This window comes from Panthera pardus, unplaced genomic scaffold (assembly GCF_024362965.1).
Source record: "Panthera pardus isolate Hobbes unplaced genomic scaffold, ASM2436296v1 HiC_scaffold_25, whole genome shotgun sequence".
Taxonomy (NCBI): Eukaryota; Metazoa; Chordata; class Mammalia; order Carnivora; family Felidae; genus Panthera; species Panthera pardus.
This window is the reverse complement of record NW_026526821.1, coordinates 24,489,342-24,509,920: the sequence shown is the minus strand read 5'-3', so window position 1 is coordinate 24,509,920 and position 20,579 is coordinate 24,489,342. Positions and strand designations below refer to the sequence as shown.

General features: G+C 42.5%; 1 protein-coding gene across 2 annotated transcripts in view; it reads right to left on the bottom strand.

Moving 5' to 3' along the window:
* PIGU (phosphatidylinositol glycan anchor biosynthesis class U) overlaps positions 1–20,579 on the bottom strand; it is an 83,492-nt gene that overhangs the window by 19,465 nt on the left and 43,448 nt on the right. For both annotated transcript variants that reach the window (XM_019458728.2, XM_019458729.2), the window contains 4 exons: positions 14,390–14,487; positions 7,073–7,227; positions 5,297–5,440; positions 2,465–2,589 (listed from right to left, as the gene is read on the bottom strand). In XM_019458728.2, coding sequence (XP_019314273.1) covers positions 2,465–2,589; positions 5,297–5,440; positions 7,073–7,227; positions 14,390–14,487 — 522 coding nt within the window. The remainder of the gene's footprint in view (positions 1–2,464; positions 2,590–5,296; positions 5,441–7,072; positions 7,228–14,389; positions 14,488–20,579) is intronic.

Here is a 20,579-nt window from a genome sequence, read left to right as displayed (position 1 = left end):
TTAAAACACCCCTGGAAGATATTCTCCCCATTTTACAGATTAAAAACCAAGTGACTCAGAAAGGTTAGATGAATTTCCTAAAAAGAGAGAGCTGGTAATGGGAAAGCCAGGATCCAGATTCAAGTCTTTCTGGCTCCAGACTGTGTTCAGCAATATGGGATGAAATATTTTTTTTTAATTTTTTTTTGAATGTTTATTTTTGAGAGAGAGAGAGAGAGAGAGAGAATGAGCAGGGGAGGGGCAGAGAGAGAGGGAGACACAGAATCCAAACCACGCCCCAGGCTCCGAGCTGTCAGCACAGAGCCCGACGTGGGGCTCGAACTCACGAGCCGTGAGATCATGACCTGAACCGAAGTCAGACGAATGCTCAACCAACTGAGCCACACAGGCGCCCCGGGATGAAAGATTATTAAGGGCAAGAGACAGCTAAGAAAAAAATGACTCTACTTCTGAGGAAAGAGGATCAATGTCCCCAAGACCCACACTGTCACAAACTGGGGCATGTCCACATGTTTGGTGGCCTCATGATTTGTCACTGGCCACTCTGCTGGGGGGGGGGGTGGGGGCACCAGACTGACTCTGAGCCTGCTGGACTGGGTGATTCTTATCTGTGCAATGAGGATGTCATAGGCAGAAAACGCCACTTACTCCTCCCAGTCAGGCAGGACTGGTCACTGCCCCACAGGCCACCACCTGCGAGAGTAGTGTGCCTTGCCCGTCCACTCTGCTGTTTACCTTAGCTCAGAGGCCCAGTCTTACAGGTAGGTTTCCTTCTGGCAGCTGGTCAGTTTCACTTCCTGGTTGACACCCAGGCATCCCCAAACAATAACAAAGATTTCCTTCCTCTGAAGCCTGTCCTCCCCAAGTTCACTCTTGATACCTGGCTGTGCACTCCACTGTTATGGAAAATTCCATAGCTCCCTTCCCATTTTAGATTAGAGAATCGAGTATTGGGCACTTACACTGCCTGTTTATTACAGGGCTTAAAAACTCATCCAAAAACATGTGCTGAGTTGTGTGGGTCAGGTCTGATCCTGGGTGCTGGGGACACAGAGGTGAGTGAATCATAAGTCTGCCCCCAGGGAGCCCACAAACACTGAAGAGAACCCATGCAGAGGGCTAAAAGCCCAACTGAGGAAAATACTGGCAGTCTCGGAAGCATAACTAGCTCACTGTATGCCATCTTCTGAGGGGGGACATGGTTAGAGCTGCAGGGGTCTTCAGAGCAGGCAGATGTCCAGTGTTCTATAAACATTTAGGTGCAGTGCTGGGAAATGGTTCAAAGACCAAGGTCTAGTGTTCCACTGTCCAATGCGGTGGCTACCAGCCATGTGTGACTTTTTAAATTTAACTACATTTCAGTTAAAAATTCAGTTTCTCTACAAGCTCCTGGCTGGCTCAGTCGTTAGAGCTTGCAACTCTTTTTTTTTTTTTTTTTTTAAATTTTTTTTAACGTTTATTTATCTTTGAGACAGAGAGAGACAGAGCATGAACGGGGGAGGGTCAGAGAGAGGGAGACACAGAATCTGAAACAGGCTCCAGGCTCTGAGCTGTCAGCACAGAGCCCGACGCGGGGCTCGAACTCACAGACCATGAGATCATGACCTGAGCTGAAGTCGGACGCTCAACCGACTGAGCCACCCAGGTGCCCCTAGAGCTTGCAACTCTTGATCTCAGAGCTGTGAGTTTGAGCTCTACACACTGAGATTATTTAAAAAATAATAATAAAATAAAATCTTCAGGGGCACCTGGGTAGCTCAGTTCGTTAAGCGTCTGACTTTGGCTCAGGTCATGATCTCATGGTTCGTGAGTGTGAGCCCCACATCAGGCTCTGTGCTGACACCTCAGAGCCTGGAGCATTCTTCAGATTCTGTGTCTCCCTCTCTCTCTGCCCCTCCCCTGCTCACACTTGCTCTCTCTCTCTCTCAAAAATGAACATTAAATTTTTTTTAAATAAAATCTTCAAAAAAAATTCAGTTTCTTAGTCATACTAGTGGCTATCCTATTGTACTGTGCAGATATAGAACATTTCTATCACCACAGAAAATCCTACTGGATAGCACTAGCTACAGGCTCACAGCAAGCCCTTCCACTTACCTGTCATATAATCTTGAACAAGTGGCTCTACCTTTCTGTACCTCAGTTTTTTAATCTGCAAAATGGTGTTATTTTTCCCTCCAAGACTGGTGTGAAGATAAAATGACCTAATGCATGTAACACTCCTAAAACCACAGTGGCCAGGTAGGTACTTAGTGACCAAAATATGGTAGTTATTTTTATTACCATCACTAGTCTGTAGTACCCAGCAGGCGGACACTGCCTCGTGTCATTCCCCCTCTCCCGGTGCTGCCAGCACACCAGATGCCAGGCAAATGCCTATCAATCTCTTTTTCCGTGTCTGTCTTATCCAGGGACCAGGCTGACACAAATCTGCCACCACAGGGTTAGAGGTGGGAGTACTCACATCTGTAGAGATGGTTCCACACAGGGAAGAAGGCCATGTAGAGGGCCACGTCCCCCACTGTTGGGTAGGACTTGAAGATGGAGATGATGGCAATCTGAATGAACATGAAGAAGACAGGGTGCTCCCTGGGGTGGGGTGGGGCAGGCAGAGAGGGAGAGATCAGTCAGGGACCAGGCACACCCGAGACTCCTGACCCCATCCCTCAAACCCCAAAATACTCTCAAGTGGACTTCAGGTAGGGTCTGGCTCTGCTACCCATAAGACATGGGGCCAGACCAAGCAGCAAAGCAGAAAACTGCAGGGACCCAGAGTTGCCCAGAGGTGGTGAGGAGGGCCCAGCAAACACTAGAGCCACAGCCCATTGCCCCCCACACCCCAGTTCTGAGCCTTCCCCGGCAAGAGTCACTAAGGAAGAAAACAAATGAAGTCAGCTTCATTACTGGGCTTTCGTAGCTGCTGTCAGAGTAATCAGGCAGCCTCCCTTGCCAGAGGCCCCTCTGACACCCAGACCCCAGGGCAGGAAGTGCCTCCTTGCTGATGCTCTTTTTCTCTGACAGTAAGGCCAGTGGAGTCTATACACACTTAGCTATGATGAGCTCCTTTCCAGAAGGAGAAGTGAGAGCTGCAGGCAGCTTTTCAGCGCTTTTGGGCTGGAACTGGAGTTTTGTTACCTTAAACAACAATAACAGCTAGCATTTCCTAAACCCTCATGCTGTGACAAGTTCCGTCCTAGGCCCTCTCCTTGTGCTGTCACATGGGATCCTCACTATACCTCACCTACTCCTTGAGGTAGGCAATATCATCACCCATACTTTGCAGATGAGGAAAGAGGTTCAGATAAGGTAGGTGAGTTTGTAAGCAGTGGAACTGTTTATCTCCAGAACTCCTGAGCAGCACCAAGACTGTTCTCCTGAGTGCCTAGCGTGATCACAGCTTTGGTCAGGAAGGGTGGGGACAGAGCTCAATCTCCAGTGTTCCTCCGAGGGCTGACCAAGTGCTACAAGGAAGCCAACAGAGAGAGGCCAGATCTACACCCTCCCCAGCTGTACCTAAACAACATGCATGTGGCCTACTTCTGCACACTACCTGGATGCCCAGCTCATAAAGGCTTTCTTCAGAGATTAATGGCAGTTATGTCTTGCAGGTCAAAGGTCAGGGTGACTCAATGGGTGTAAGTCTGAGATGTGGAGACAAACATGTACACACCCCAAACACTCCAGCAGTTTTACACAACAAATGCTTCAGACTCAGCCTGGCAAGTTTCAGTGCTATAGGCTCTCGAAGGGTCCAGCTAGCCCAGTGAGCATCTTCCTAAAAACAATCCAAATCACTGGCTGTGGGCTTTTTAGGTAGCTGGTAAGAGCTGCATGAAGAGCTTCATGGCCTATGAAAAGGCCAGTGAAAATCCAGTGACAAGAAACATGAAGACTAGAATCCCCTGCAATACTGTCTGGGGAGAGTTGGTCAGAAGGGCCCTGTTCCCACAAAGCTAGCACTGGAAGCAAACACTTGCAGGGGCTGGAGAGTCAGTGGAGCTTCAGATCCAGCCACAGGAAGGCAGCAGTGGAGAAAGTCACTTCATATAGTCTGTCCCCACAACCCTGAGGCCCTGGCCTGGGGTGGGTGGAGGTGGGGGGGGGTCACGTGATGGTGCTGCTGTAGTCTACCCAGAAGCACCTGTGGCCTTTCACATGCAGACAATGAAAGGTGCTACAGAGTGAGGAAAGGTGTTCCAGGCTCCCAGCTTCTCTCAGCCCAGTAGCTAGGCCTGACCAGATCAAGGGCAGAGACTGGGCGTGACAGATAGCTGGAGAGCTTGGCTGGGCAAGGCTGCCAGAGTTCCAGAGACTGCCAGGCCAAGGAAAGTTTTCTGTCAGATGCCAGGCCAAGGCTCTGTCATGGGAAGGAGGCATGAGCTCTGAGCTTTTACAGAATGGGAACCATGTGCATTGGTACACTGGCCATGAAGACTGGCAGGAAGGTTAGAACAGAGAACTCAGGCTCTTGAAATTTAAACCAAACTCTCTTCTAGGTTCCCTGGACTATCAATGCATATCTGTATGCTTCAGTGCCTCTTTTCCCTGCTCTGATAATAGAACATTTTCCAGGGACCACTACAAGTGATCTCTCTCAGGAGTTTGGCATGGTGCCAGGGGATGAGTATAGATGTTGGAGACAAACTTTGGTCTGAATCTCAGCTCCACTACTTACTAGCTGTGTGACTCTGGGAAAATCACTCCACTTCTCTGAATGTCCATTTCCTCAACTATAAAATGGGCGTAATGATAATAAAATGATGCCTACTTCCAAGAGATGCCAGAAGGGTTAGGTATAAATACATTTCAGAAAACCTAAAAAGGGCTGGGATGGAGCCAGGCTCAATACATGTTAGTTTTCTTATGCTGCAGAAGAGACAAGCCTTAAAGGAAATTGATCAGAAGATTAAACAGAGCTGCAGGTGGCCAACCTCCCAACTAACACATCCTGAGTCTCCATTGTCACTGGGCTACTCATGGAGGACACCCAATAAGATGCACTTTTTCTAAAGACCCTTTATAACTCCAAACCCTTCCTCTATCCAAAATAGCGAGTGGGTTCAGTAGCACTGTGGGCTCAAAGTGAAGCTAGGGAAAATATCAGGGTGCTCCCTGCAGCCTGCACTCATGTGTGACTCTATTGCTGGCTATGGCTACTGGCACCTGAGGCCAGTAAAGGTAGGGTTCCCTGGAGAAAGATGGCATAAACCTGAGAGAGGATACTCCTAGTTTGAAAGGTGCCTGTAAGACTACAAATGGCTTTGCAGACAAAGAAACAGCAGGTCCAACCACTTACTTTAGCTTTATGGCTAAGGGAATGGTGTAGAAGAAGACGTTGATCTGAAACACACATACAAAGAAGAGGCTGAAGTGCTCAAACATCTCCGCGAAGAAGTACCAAAAAAGACCGATGTTTGGAGTGAGATCTGGAACAGAAAGTCTGGAATGAAGAAAACAAAGAGGGAGAAAAAAAGAGAGCCAAATTTTAAATGGTCTGCCTTGACCTGGTTTTCTCCTAAAGAATTTGGTCACTACTGGGCAGCCAAAGATGACTTTGTCCCCACAGTTATCAGGATGTGAGGGGCCCTACAGGCACCCTGGATATAGGTAATTAATAAAAACAAGAGGCAGAGAAACAGAGAATGATAACCCATAACAAATATCAACTAAACCAAATTCTGGCATGCATCAAAGATCTGAAATGAGGCAGGATTTGGGCTAGAAGTCAAAAGACCAGCCCCTCTTTTACTGCCTAAAATATATATGTTTAAATTTAGGAGATACCCAGGATATACAAGAGAGGAATGGGTTTTAAACAGACAGTATCTATTTGGGGCATTACAAAGACTTGCCCAGAGGAGCGAGCTCAAAGATCCTGCTGCTCCCCATTCTTGCTCCACATCCTGACAACAGGAGCCAGAGACTGAGTGCCTGACACTGCAGTGACTTCTGGGGTCTTGAGGAAGCACTGGCAGGTTCCAGCTAGGATCCCAGATCTCATTTGAGAAATAAGGGTTTCACTGGAAAACTTTTTGTCTAGTTCTATTAGATAAAGATTGGTTGCAAATCTGGCTCTTCTAAAAATTTACATTATATGTCTTATTTTCAAAAACACAGATTTGGAACTGATGTCAATTCACGATTTTAAAAGGGCAGTAAGTGGAGCATGAAGAAGGAAGAAATAGGCAATGGCTCATGGTCAGAGTGCACTGACCAAGGCCTCCACCCAGGGCATTTCTTTGCCTCCTGCTGTGACTACATTTCCTTTTCTGTGAAATGAGGTAAAGAACACAATCCTGTGGGCCAGCAAAAACCAGGAAAAGCTTTTCACCGGCATTACAAACTCTTACTTAAAGCTCAGCATGAAGAGCTACAAGTTATGCATAGCCAGGATTTAACACAAATTAGCAGTCCAGAATTCCAAAGGGGAGTCTGCCCCTCCAGATCCCCTCCCCACCCTGACAGATTTAACTGTCTATCACCTCAATGGGCTGTGAGGTCCCTGAGGCTTGAGCAGCGACCTTCCTGTCCTCCTCAGCATACCACACAGAGAGTATTGGGAAACGTCTGCAGAATTCATACTCCATTTTTATTTTCTCTAAAAGTTTGACACGTGGGAGGTGGCTTTATTTTAAAACTGTCAGAGACCCTCTTGCAGTAGAGGAATATATCCATTCCTGTTTGGGACTGAGCCAAACCCTTCCAGGCAGAGGCTGGTAGTTGCTTCAGATGTTCCTAGAGAGTGCTCTTTAATCTCACAGGATCAAAGGTACGCACTAGACCTATGGTTCTCAAAGTCTGCTCTTCCCTGGATCAGCAGCATCAGCATCACCTGAAAACTTGTTAGAAATGTAAATTCTTGGTTCCTATCCCAAATTTACTTAATCAAAACCTCTAGGGGCGGGGCCCAGAAATCTGGGTGTTAATAAGCCCTGCAGGTGTTTCTGGTGCACACTGAAGTTTAAGGACCCCTGTATCTTGATGCTCCCTGTGGTTGCGCACCCTCTGATTCCACCTGGAGTTGTGAAAAACAAATTAGCTTCCAGAGTTTTCTAATGAAGTCATTACTTACATGAAGCCATACACTGCAGGGATGAAGTCCCAGGAGCTGAGAAGGAAGAAGGAGAGGCAAATGATTACCACTAGGCTTCCCACGTACATCATGGCATACTCCCAAGAGAAGATCCAGAAAGCTTTGCTCTTCACTTTCACAGGTATATACTGCCGCTAGGAGAGAGGGCAAAATGGTACATTTAGGGATGTCAAGGACAGAAAGAAGTTATCAGCTTAAACTTCAAGATCCCTTCTGCAAAGCACAGGACACAGAAAAATGGAAAATCAAAGGACTGAAAAGGATTTCCTTGTGTTAAACCCTAACCAAAAGAAAACAAGTTTAATTATACTATTACCAGATAAAATAAACTCTGATGTAAAAAGTATTACAGAAATTAAGATGTTTCATAATGATAAAAGGTGCAATTCATCAGAAAGATGTAACAGCTTTAAACCTGTATGTACCTAATAACACAGTCTCAAATATATAAAACAAACATGGACAGGGCTACAAAGGAAAAACGGACATAACCATCATCAGTAGATAACAGACAGATCACAGAGACAACAATCAGAAACCAAGTAGGAAATATGAATAACACATTTTCTTTTTAAAGGTTTAAAAAAGTTTGGGGCGCCTGGGTGGCGCAGTCGGTTAAGCGTCCGACTTCAGCCAGGTCACGATCTCGCGGCCCGTGAGTTCGAGCCCCGCGTCGGGCTCTGGGCTGATGGCTCGGAGCCTGGAGCCTGTTTCCGATTCTGTGTCTCCCTCTCTCTCTGCCCCTCCCCCGTTCATGCTCTGTCTCTCTCTGTCCCAAAAATAAATAAAAAACGTTGAAAAAAAAATTAAAAAAAAAAAAAAAAAAGTTTATTTATTTATTGGGCTGGGCGGGGGGGGGGGGGGGGGGAGGGAAGGTGCAGAGAGAAAGAGAATCCCAAGTAGGCTTCACTGCAGCACTGAGCCTGACACAGGGCTCAATCCCACAAACCATGAGATCATGACCTGAGCCAATTCAAGGGTTGGACACTTAACCAACTGAGCCACCCAGGTGCCCCTGAAGAGCACACTTTTAATAAATTTGTAACTTCTTTGAGAATGAGTCAGGGAAAAAAAAAAAAAAAAGAAAAAAAATCTGTATATCCAGAGAGATACAGAAAATGTGGCAAAATGGTAACTGGGTAATCTAAATAAAAGGTACTTATTATACTAGTCTTTCAACTTTTCTAAAGCATGAAAAAATTAGGGAAAAACTAATTCAAGAAGAAACAAAATTGAATGGTCCTATAAGCATTTAAGAAACTGAATTAGTAATGAAAAATTTTCCCATAAAGAGTAGGCCCTAAGCAAAATAAGTCAGGCAGAGAAAGACAAATACCATATGATTTTACTCATATGTGGAATTTAAGAAACAAAACAGATGAACACAGGGAAAGGGAAGGAAAAATAAAACAAGGTAAAAACAGAGGGAGGCAAACCATGAGAGACCCTCAACTATAGAGAACAAACTGAGGGTTGCTGGAAGGAAACTGGGTGAGGTGATGAGCTAAATGGGTGATGGGCATTAAGGAGGGCACTTGTGATGAACACTGGGTGTTATATGTAATTGATGAATCACTAAATTCTACTCCTGAAACCAATACTGCACTATATGATAATTAACTTGAATTTAAATAAAAACTTGGAAGGAAAAAAAAAAAAAAAAAAGAGCAGGCCCAGCCAGTTTTACAGGAAAGTTCTACCAACATTCAAGGTGATTCTAATCTTACATTAATTCTTTCACAGCAAATATCATAAACTTGATACCAAAACCATTTACCAACACGAATACAAAAATACTAAATGAAGTATTACCTAATATAATTCAGCAATATATGATAAAATTGGGTTATAACTAGGTTGGACATATTCAAAAATCAAGGTTAATGCAACGTAAGAAAAGCTATTAATATATGTATCACAAACAGTTTAAAAATAAATCATATTACTCAGCCATCAAAAAGAATGAAGTCTTGCCATATGCAATGACGTGAATGGATCTAGAGTGTATTATGCTAAGCAAAATAAGTGAGTCAGAGAAAGACAAATACCATATGATTTCACTCATGTGTGGAATTTAAGAAATAAAACAAGATGAACATAGGGGAAGGAAGAAAAAAGAGGCGGGAGGCAAACCATAAGAGACTCCTTTTTTTTTTTTTAATGTTTATTTATTTTTGAGAGAGAGACAGAGCATGAGCGAGGGAGAGGCAGAGAGAGGAGACAGAATCTGAAGCAGGCTCCAGATGTCAGCACAGAGCCCGATATGAGGCTCCAACTCACGAGCCATGAGATCATGACCTGAGCCAAAGTTGGATGCTTAAATGAGCCACCGAGGCGCCCCAAGAGACTCTTAACTATAGAGAACAAACTAAGAGTTGCTGGAGGAGAGGTGGGTGGGGGATAGGCTAAATGGATGATGGGTATTAAGGAGGGTACTTGTTGTGATGAACACTGGTGTTTCATGTATGTGATGAATCACTAAATTCTACTCCTGAAATCAATATTATACTATATGTTAACTATGTTGTTAACTAAAAATGCCAACAAGCTATTTTATGGAATTATACAAGATTAAAGTTTATATGGAAATATAAACATGCAAGGAATAAAGTACTAATACATGCCACAACAGAGATGAACCTCGAAAACATCATGCTAAGTGAAATAAATCAGTCACAAAAGACCACATATTGTATGATTCTATTTATATGAAATGTCCAGGACAGCATATAAAGGCAAAAAGCGGAATACTGGTTGCTTAGAGCTAGAGGGGAAAGGGGAACTGGGGAAAACAGAGTGACTTAATGGGCATAGGGTTTCTTTCTGGGTTATAAAAATGTTGTAGAATTGATTGTGGTAATGGCTGCACAACTCTGTGAATATACTAAAAATCACTGAATTGTATACTTTAAATAGGTCAATTGTTTGCTATGTAAACTATATCTTGATAAACAATAAAAGCTGTTAAAAGAAAAACACCATAAATAAGTCAAAAGATAAATGAAAAACTAGAAGAAAATATTTGCAGACAAAGGGTTAATAATACTTCTAATATATAAAGGATTCTTCAAAATGGAGAGAAAATAGATCAAAATGCAAGAGAAAAATGAGCAGAAAAAATGAATAGACAATCCACAAATATGAAAAAATGTTCAAACTCACTCATATTTTAAAAAATGCAAATTAAAACAACACTGAGATACCATTTCTCAGAATCAGACTGGCAAAGATTTTTTAATGTGACAACACATTCTATTAGCAAGGCTGTGGAAAAATAGGCAATGTCATACATTCTTATGTCATACATAAGAATACAAAAATTGTACAATCCTTATGGAGGGAAATTTAAAAAGACCTAAAAAAAAAAAAACTACATATATACTTACCTTTGGATCCAGTAATTCTATTTCTAGAAATCTACCTTGAAGATATCCCTCCAACAACACGAAAATACATATATGCAAGGTTACTCATTAAAGCATTAACTATGATAGCAAAATACTGGAAACAATCTAAATTCCCATACAAAGGAGAAAAGTTGAACAAACTATGGTACGTCCATACAATGAAGTCCTATGCTGCTGTAAAAAAGAAGATCTCTATGTATCAATATACAGTGACTTCCAGGAAATAATAGTAAAAAAAGCAAAGCACAAAAGAGTACCTAGAGTATGCTATCCTTCATATGAGAAAGAAGGAAATACACATGTGTCTGCTCATTTGTGCAAAAGAAATACAAGAAGGATAAACCAGAAACTAAAAACAGTTACTTGGGGTGACAGAGGAAGAAGGAAAAAGAAAAGAACAAGATAGCAGGGATGAGGGCAGGGTAATACTTCTCTGAATATGTTTTTTGTATAGCTGATTCTTAGAACCACAGCAATATTTCTTAGTCTCTTCACATACCCCCAAAAAACCAAAAAATTAAAATCGACCAAGGTGTAGGGGAAATCCAAAATTAATACAAGCAGTAATAAATGAGTCTTACTATATGTCAAATTAATAAGATACCTACATTGAAGGGTTACATGGGAGAAGAAAACTAACCTGAGTGACTTTGAGAAACAGTAACCTGACAGAATTCTGTAATGCTAAAGACAAAAAGAACTACACATATGTGTTATAATCAAGTCAGTAGATATATTTCTTTTTTAAAAAAAGATTTATTTATTTATTTAAGTAATGTCTACATCCAAAGTCGGGCTCGAACTCATCACTCCAAGATCAAGAGTCACATGCTCCACCGACAGAGCCAGCCAGGCGACCCAGTACATATATTTCTGACCTGGGTATTTCTCACAGAAATTCTAGAACCACTTTATGTTGATTTTAGAACTGAACATATTAGCAAATATACTGCAGATAATGCAAGTTGGGCTTCCAACCATTAGAGAAAAATTATACACAAGGAAAAGGGAAAGACTAAAGTGAACCCTTTGGTGTCAGACTGGACTCACTGGTATCAGTATAAACAGGTATCAGTATGAAGAGATAGGGAGAAAAAGAATTACAGACATAGGGGCGGGGTTAGTATACATACATATATTTCACAGCTGTCTGTTAGAAGCAATGCCGCCCAGATAACAATAAGCAGACCTATAATCCTCGGTTTCTCAATGATTTTCACCAATAAAAGCAACCAAGAGTCCTTGAAGAATTGATTCCAGGGCTGGAGCAGGGAAAATACAAGATGAACCTGGAACATCTTGTGGCACCAGAAAGAAAGGAAAGAAAGGCTCAAGAAGACAAGGCTAGTCAAAAAAACACAAAAGCCAATCTAAAAGAGCCCCCAATGGTCAAAGCTAGAAAAATTGTAGCAAAAAGCTAATATTAGTATTAGATTTTTCTTTTTTGAGGTGAAATTCACACACCACATGTTTAACTATTTTAAAGTATGCAATTCGGGTTCTTCAACAGTTGCCTTGAAAGAAGTCTGAGGTGGATGAAGGCTAGCTCCCACTCTACAATCTTGCTGCAAAGAAAACAAGTTCCAGACCAGATTCTGGCATACTTAACATTTATTAAACAAATATTCACTAGCAAGCAAGCACAGAGCAGTTCACACAAATCATTCTAGAAGGTCCATTAGTTGTTTCAATCACAGATTGTAAAAAAAGCTTCACTGGGGCACCTAGGTGGCTCAGCTGGTTGAGTATCCAACTTTTGATTTTGGCTCCAGTCATGATCCCAAGGCTGTGGAATTGAGCCCACATGGTTGTATCCATTTCTCCTAGTGCTCAGACTTTCTAAAGAATGAACTGAGGGGCGCCTGGGTGGCTCAGTCGGTTAAGCGTCCGACTTCAGCTCAGGTCACGATCTCACCGTCCGTGAGTTCGAGCCCCGCGTCGGGCTCTGGGCTGATGGCTCAGAGCCTGGAGCCTGCTTCTGATTCTGTGTCTCCCTCTCTCTCTGCCCCTCCCCCGTTCATGCTCTGTCTCTCTCTGTCTCAAAAATAAATAAATGTTAAAAAAAAATTTTTTTTTTTAAATAAAAAAAAAAAGAATGAACTGTAAGTATGAAGTAATAAAGGAAACGCAAACAACATACTATTATGTGGAAAAATTCTTGGATTCAACAAGAATCTAGAAAGAGAATCAAAGCAAAATAACTTCACAGTGCAATGATACATCTATTAGACTAGCAACCATAACTCAAATTTGAAAAGCCAGTGCTGGCAGCCTGGGAGGAAATGGTTCACTATACTTTATTTTATTTTATTGTTTTTAAAGATTTTATTTTCAAGTGTTCTCTACATGCAACATGGGGCTCAAACTTCCAACCTCAAGATCAAGAGTTGAATGCTCTACGAACTGAGCCAGCAAGGCGCCCGTGGTTCACTCTAGACACTTTTGGTGGCACTACAAATGGGCTCAAGCTTTTTGGTGAACACTCTGGTCTTGCATAATAAGGACTATGAAAATTCTCACACCTTTGGGTCCAGTGAGTTACCTGGAGGTACATACTTTAAGGAAATAACTTAAAGAAAACTAACTTTCTATACTATTTATATCAATGACAACCAGGGCATATCTCAAATTTCCTAAACAGGATGAAGACCAAGCTAATCATGAATCACTGTGTACATCAAGACAAAGACATATTATGAAGTCACTTAAAATGACAAACATATAGCCTATTCCAATAAATGGAGGTATATACTGTTTTAGCAACACTGCTTTTTTTTTTTTTTTTAAGTTGATTTATTTATTTTGAGAGAGAGAGGGTGTGGGGCAGAAAGAGAGGAGGAGAGAGAATCCCAAGCAGGGTTTGCACCATCAGCACAGAGCCCAATATGGGGCTCAAACTCATGAACCATAAGATCATCATGACTTGAGCTGAAATCAAGAATAGGACACTTAACTGACTGAGCCACCTAGGCACCCCAGCAACAGTGTTTATAATTAAGAACAAAGGCTCTGAAATCAGATATTTCTTGGTTTGAATTGTGGCACTGTCCTCTGTACATTTTCAAGAAATGTTTCTCTTCTAAAAATGGATTTGGACCATGCAGGACCTGAAAATGGTTACTTGCTCTTGAGGAAATATGTGTATTCTCATTGGTGTGGAAAAGGCAGACAGTCAGAGGGCAAGTTCTTGCATCAGGATGCTTGAGTTCATATCTCAGCACTGTCACTTGCTGGCCATGTCACCTTAGGCAAGTAACTATGCCGGCCAATATTCCAGCTGCAATTCATGGATGTATTATGGCTAATAATAGACTAATACATAGCTAATACTATGACCTACCTCAAAAGTTCTTATGAGGTTGAAATGAAACGATGCCTGCAGAGTGCTCAGTATAGTGTCAGACATAGTAAGTTCTCAGTAAATGTCAGCAATCTGTATTCTTCAATTAATATTTATTGATCACTCACCATGGTCCCAGGATTGCATTACGTACACCCACAACGTTTAATTCCTACAAGAACCTTACATGATGAGTGCTGTTATACAGAAAAGTTTTTTAAAAATGAGCTTAGAGAGGGGTCTATGAATATTAGATGAGAGAAGGAAAATGCAAGATGGTTGGTAGATTCCAACTACACACACATAAAATGAAATACACTTAAACATTTGCAATGTTATGCATAATTAGAACTTAATGGTCACTACGCCCATTTTGTTTAAAGTTAGTCAAGTTTCTTTGTTTGTGTTTTCAAGTAGAAGCAAGTAGATGTGAGACAGGGACCCGGTCCCATTGCCTTTATTGAGCCATGCCCTTCATTGCCCCAGGCAGTGACTGGGCCATGTATTAAATGTCACTTGAGTGTTGGCTTCTGACCAGCAAGTGCTTACCTGGAGGAGATAGAGGAGTCCTGGAACAAACAAGGTGAGTGGGTACAGAGACTGGTATGTTGCTAAGGCAAGAAAAATAGCACTGAGGAAGGCACTACCTGTAAAAGGAAAAAAAAAAAAAAAAAAAGAAAAAAGAAAGAAATAATCCAGCTTTATCAATCAGGATTAGACTCAGCAAGTCCCAAAAGCAAGAAACTTTCTGTAACTGGTCAAATAAGCTCTTGTCAAATATCTCCTGGTGCACAAGGTGCTATGCAAACTCACAGATTGATTTCCCATGAAAGGAAACCTAAGAACTCAAAACCATTTACCTTTAGCAACCTGAGACCCCTCAAGTATGTTTCCTGTAAAATTTTCAGACCGAATAAAGGGATCAAGTCTATTAATATCTATGTCCAATTTAACTTATCAACTAAGTCCACAATTATTGCTTAAGCAATTCAGAGCTATGAAGCCTATCCCTATTTTACAATACCCTTTCCTTATGGACTATCTTCAGGTCATGTGTTTATCATTAAAGTATATTAATTTTTATTAATAATTTCCCCATTTCCTACATAAAATGGCCCACTATGGAATTATTAAACATGATGTTACAACAAATTTGCAATGACATGGAAAGATATTTATAACATCCTATTAATTGAAAGTTATAAAAGAGATATATACTATGATCTCATTTAAAAGAAAACATGCAGGGGCGCCTGGGTGGCTCGGTAGGTTGAGCGTCCGACTTCGGCTCAGGTCATGATCTCACGGTCCGTGAGTTCGAGCCCCGCGTCGGGCTCTGGGCTGATGGCTCAGAGCCTGGAGCCTGCTTCCGATTCTGTGTCTCCCTCTCTCTCTGACCCTCCCCCGTTCATGCTCTGTCTCTGTCTCAAAAATAAATAAATGTTAAAAAAAAAAAATTTAAAAAAAAGAAAAAAGATAAAAGAAAACATGCAGGGTATGCCTGAGTGGCTCAGTCAGTTAAGTGTCTGACTCTTGATTTTGGCTCAGGTCATGATCTCTCAATTCATGGGTTCAAGCCCTGTGTCAGGCTTTGCATGAATAGCACGGGGCCTGCTTGGGATTCTCTCTCTCCCTCTCTCTCTGCCCCTCCCTTGTGTGCACTCTCTCTCTCAAAATAAATAAATAAACTTAAAAAAAAAAAAAAAACATGCATAAGTAAATTAAAAAAAAAAAAGACTAAAAGACGAGGCCCAAAGTTCACAGTGGTTTTTTTTCTCAGTGGTTGGATTACTAATTTTTTTTTTATTTTTGCTTCTCTGTATTTTCTAAGTTTTCTTTTTTTGAAAATTTTTTAATGTTTCATTTATTTTTGAGAGATAGAGACAGAACATGAGTGGGGGAGGGGCAGAGAGAGAGAGAGAGACACAGACTCTGTCAGCACAGAGCCCAACGTGGGGCTCAAACCCATGAACTGTGAGATCATGAGCTGAGCCGTAGTTGGACACTTAACCGACTGAGCCACCCAGGCATCCCTCTAAGTTTTCTATAATGAACATCCTTTGTTTATGTCATAAGAAAAAATTGATTTCTTTTTTAAAAAACCAAATAGCTATTCTCTTTCAGATGTTTTAGACAACAGAGTACCCTAAAACCAAAGCTAGAGAACACAAATTAGCAACAGAGGTTTCAAAGTGGCCCAGAAATCAGGAGAGTGATTGACAGTTCAAGGCTGTTATCTTGTGATGATAATGTTTCATAACTGACAGGTCTTGTGGTCACTCTCATTAGTGTGGGTCAACTGTTTACCGGAAATAAGATATCCTCTCAATGGTGTTTCATTAAAGGAGTAACCAGTAAGTCCACTCAGGAGTTTTACCCTCTCCCAACCCAGCTCCAGAAACAAACAGAAGGAGATGATCCATAGGATTTTTTGCCCACCAAAGTAGTCTATTTCCTTGATCTAAGAGCCACCTTGGAAGAGGAGGGTTACAAATGTGACTACTTTACAGGAGAGTGAGTGGAGAGAAGAGAACTTTGAGGGCTTCATACCTCAAACCAAAGAAACTCATCAGCTAGGAACAATTCCTGGTTGAAAGAAAGTGGAAGGAAGGCAGAAAAAGGAGGAAGCTGGAAATAAAAGACCAAGGACAGAATTCTAAGGGCTGGGCTGTTTTGCATTGCTGATCAGTGCCAGGCATGATGTCCTGTGTCCAGGGTGCTTGTAAACATGACTGAGCAGGGACAGGATCATGCCCAGCCAAGCTGTGCCACCACCAGAGGCCCCCACATTCCCGCTGAGCCACAGACACCTAGAACCAGAACCAGGTCAATTCTGAGATAGGGAGATGGCAGCGGTGGAGAAGGGGCTGTTCTGGAGTCTGACAGCTAAACTGGGCTCAAGATTCCCTGACTTGGCCAAAATCTGAATGACACTGTGTGGGAAACCAGCTAAGGGAGGAAAAAAAAATGGAAAGAACTTTTAAATTTAACATGGCTTTCAACGTTTTTGTTTTTTTTTTTTTTTTTTTTTTTTTTATTTATTTTTGGGACAGAGAGAGACAGAGCATGAACGGGGGAGGGGCAGAGAGAGAGGGAGACACAGAATCGGAAATAGGCTCCAGGCTCCGAGCCATCAGCCCAGAGCCTGACGCGGGGCTCGAACTCACGGACCGCGAGATCGTGACCTGGCTGAAGTCGGACGCTTAACCGACTGCGCCACCCAGGCGCCCCTAACATGGCTTTCTATAGAGACTAGGGTGCAAGAGAAACAGGCTCTTACCAGAGGAGGGAGGCTAATGCTCCAACTCCATCCGTTCTTATAAAAGTGGTGAAAACAAACATGTGACTTTCACCCCTCTCTCTCCCAGAAGACACCAGGGAGTGAAATAAACACAGTCACCTCCTGTCCTAATTGCCTGAGCTCAGTAATTACTTGTCTGGAGCAGCTGACTATCTATAAGGGCCAATAGAGAAGAAAGCGCTCATAGCATTATAGAATGGACTCATGAGTTTCAGAGACTTGGTCCCTGGATTGGGAAGAAGCACTCTTCCTTCCTTAGACGTAATCAATAGTTAGGAAAAATCTGTTCCTTCTGCTATTCTCTACCAGTGAGTGGCAGCAACATCTCCTTGCTTACTGCAGTGACCCTTCACCCCTCCATGCCCACACTCCTTCTACCAGTCATGTCCTGTTGATCGACCCCTGGAACATCCACCACTGCAGTTCCTGCTCTCATCATCTGTTGCCACACGTTTTCAGCAGCAGCCTCTTCCTTCTCCCCAGTGGTCTCCCCAATCTCCTCCCATGTAATCCTCCAGAGAAGTACCAGAAGGGTCCTTCTAAAACAGATTAGATTGTGACAGGCCTCTCTTTAAACATTTCTGATGATTCTGTTTCATCTACTGGATTAAGTCCAAACTCCAACGGCAAACAAGGCCCTTCACTATCTGGGTCTTATTTTATTTCTCCAGCTTTACCACCTCTCACTGTTCTCCTACACCCACCCCATCCTCCAGCTACTCTGGACCATTCCCTAATTTCTGAAACACCATGCCTTTTCATTCCTGTGTCTGTTCTCAGCCTATTCCTTCTGCCCAAGCTATCCTTCCCTGCCCTCCTTCTAGTGCAGACCCATTCCCAGTGGACAATTAAAATGTCACTTTCTCTAATGAGGCCTAAGCAGAGATGATAACAATAGTGATTACAGCTAACAGTGGTCACTTACTAGGTGTCAGGCACCTCTCCTCTGTATTCAGAACAGTGCTGGACTCAAACAACAACAACAACAACAACAACAACAACAACAACAACAACATAAAAGCCTTCAGTAAACATCACAATAACCTTGTGAAAGCTCTGTTTTCACAGGTAAAGAAATCAAGATACAGAAACAGAAGGTTAAGTAACATATCATTTTAAGTAACAAAACCACTCAGATGATTCCAGTGTCCATTCTCTAAATTCATTCAATACCCTCATTCAATACTGATACCGTCTTTATAATAATTTGCTAATGTTGTTCTCTCTCCCCATTTGTCTATGAGTTTCTCAAGGGCAATAAACCCCTCTTCACTTTGAATCTCCAACACCTAGCACAGTGCCTGGCACACCTGATGAATGAATGAATGAGTATCATTCAGTGACACATATGAATCCCTTTGAAAATCCAAGCACATTAAAGAAAACCAATGTTTCTTTTTTATTGAGATATAACTGACATATAACATTGTATAAGTTTCAGGTGTACAGCATAATGATTTGATACTTGTATATATTGCTAAACGAGCACCCCTATAAGTCTAGTTGAAACCAATGTTCTTGAGGAAGGAGAACTTAGGAAGTGTAAAACACAGGTAATGAAACGTGGGCAAGGCACAAAAGAAATCTGACACTTGAAAACAACAGAGCCTACTGAATAGAAGTTGAGGACTTGGGGAAGGAGGCTGGGCACAGAGAATGCTCTCTGTGGAGTAAACTATTGGACGGTGGAGGCCTGTGGTCCGGGGGCAGAAACATGGCATTACAACAGTCAGAAGCCTGATGTGTGGGATGTTGGGGCAGGTGTGGATGGGGCAAATACATAGTCTGAGCAAAAGTGAGGGGGAGTATGAAGACACACAAGAGACTCAGGGCTGATGTGTTTTGAAAAAAGCTAGAAGGGGCATGGTGGGTGGATTAGGAAAGCAGAAGGATGATGATATGTACTTGGGGCAAAGTCAGGAAAGATGAAGAAAAGTAAAAGGTGGGGTGCCTGGCTGGCTCAGTCAGTAGAGCATACATTTTTTTTTTAAAGCTCATTTATTTATTTTGAGAGAGAGGGAGAGAATGAGCAGGGGAGGGGCAGAAAGAAAAAATCCCAAGCAGGCTCTGAGCTGTCAGCACAGAGCCCAACGTGGGGCTTGGTCCCATGAACCATGAGATCATGACCTGAGTTGAAATCAAAATGGGACGCTTAACCGACTGAACCACCCAGGTGCTCCAGAGCATGCAATTCTTAATCTCAGGGTAGTGAGTTCAAGCTCCATGCTGAGTGTTGAACCTACTAAAAGAGGAAAGAAAGAAAAGAAAAAAAAAAGAAAAGAAGGAAGGAAGGAAGGAAGGAGAAAGAGAAAGAGAAAGAGAAAGAGAAAGAAAGAAAGAAAGAAAGAAAGAAAGAAAGAAAGAAAGAAAGAAAGAAAGAAAGAGGTGACTTCAAGTATTTTAGACAAACTATTCAATATGCAAACATTTTGAAGTGCCTGCTCTATGCCAAGCCTGTGCTGGGTGTCAGGGAAACTGGCGACTGAGACAGTCTCTGTCCTTGGGGAGATCCCAGTAACCAGTGGCAAAATATGGAGGGAGAAAAGTATGAAGCTAGCCCATCAGGGGAATGACACCTAAGTTTTGAACAATGTTTAGGTAAGGCCCAGCAGTCCAAGGGAACAGCATGTGCACAGGCAGGAGGGCGACAGATGACAGAAGGGTGCACTGAGCATGGATGGGACTGTCATTAGCCTGATGGGCAAAAACAGGGTGAGAGTTGGGAGGAATGTCTGGAAGAGGGCACAAAAGGGGCTCTTATGGATGTTGATAATATTGTTTCTTTTTTTTTTTTAATGTTTATTTATTTATGAGAGAGAGAGAGAGAGAGACAGAGAGACAGAGAAAATTTCAAGGAGGCTCCACCCTGTCAGCGCAGAGCCCGATGTGGAGCTCGAACCCATGAAACCACAAGATTATGACCTGAGCCAAAATCAAGAGTTGGATATGCAACCGACTGAACCAGCCAGGCGCCCCAACATTCTGTTTCTTTCTTTTTTCTTTTAATGTTTTATTTTTGAGAGAGAGAGAGAGAGAGAGAGAGAGAGCGAGAGCGGGGGAGGGGCAGAGAGAGAGGGAGACACAGAATTGGGAGCAGGCTCCAGGCTCTGAGCTGTCAGTACAGAGCCCAAGGCAGGGCTCGAACCCACGAACTGCGAGATCATGACCTAAGCCTAAGTTGAATGCTTAACTGAGCCACCCAGGTCCCCCACAACACTGTTTCTTAAAAAAAAAATTTTTTTTTAATGTTTATTTATTTTTAAGAGTGAGAGAGACAGAGCGTGAGTGGGGGAGGGGCAGAGAGAGAGAGAGAGAGAGAGAGAGAGAGAGAGAATGAATCTGAAGCAGGCTCCAGGCTCTCAGCTGAAAGCAACAAGCCCAACATGGGGCTCGAACTCACAAACTGTGAGATCATGACCTGAGCCAAAGTCAGACACT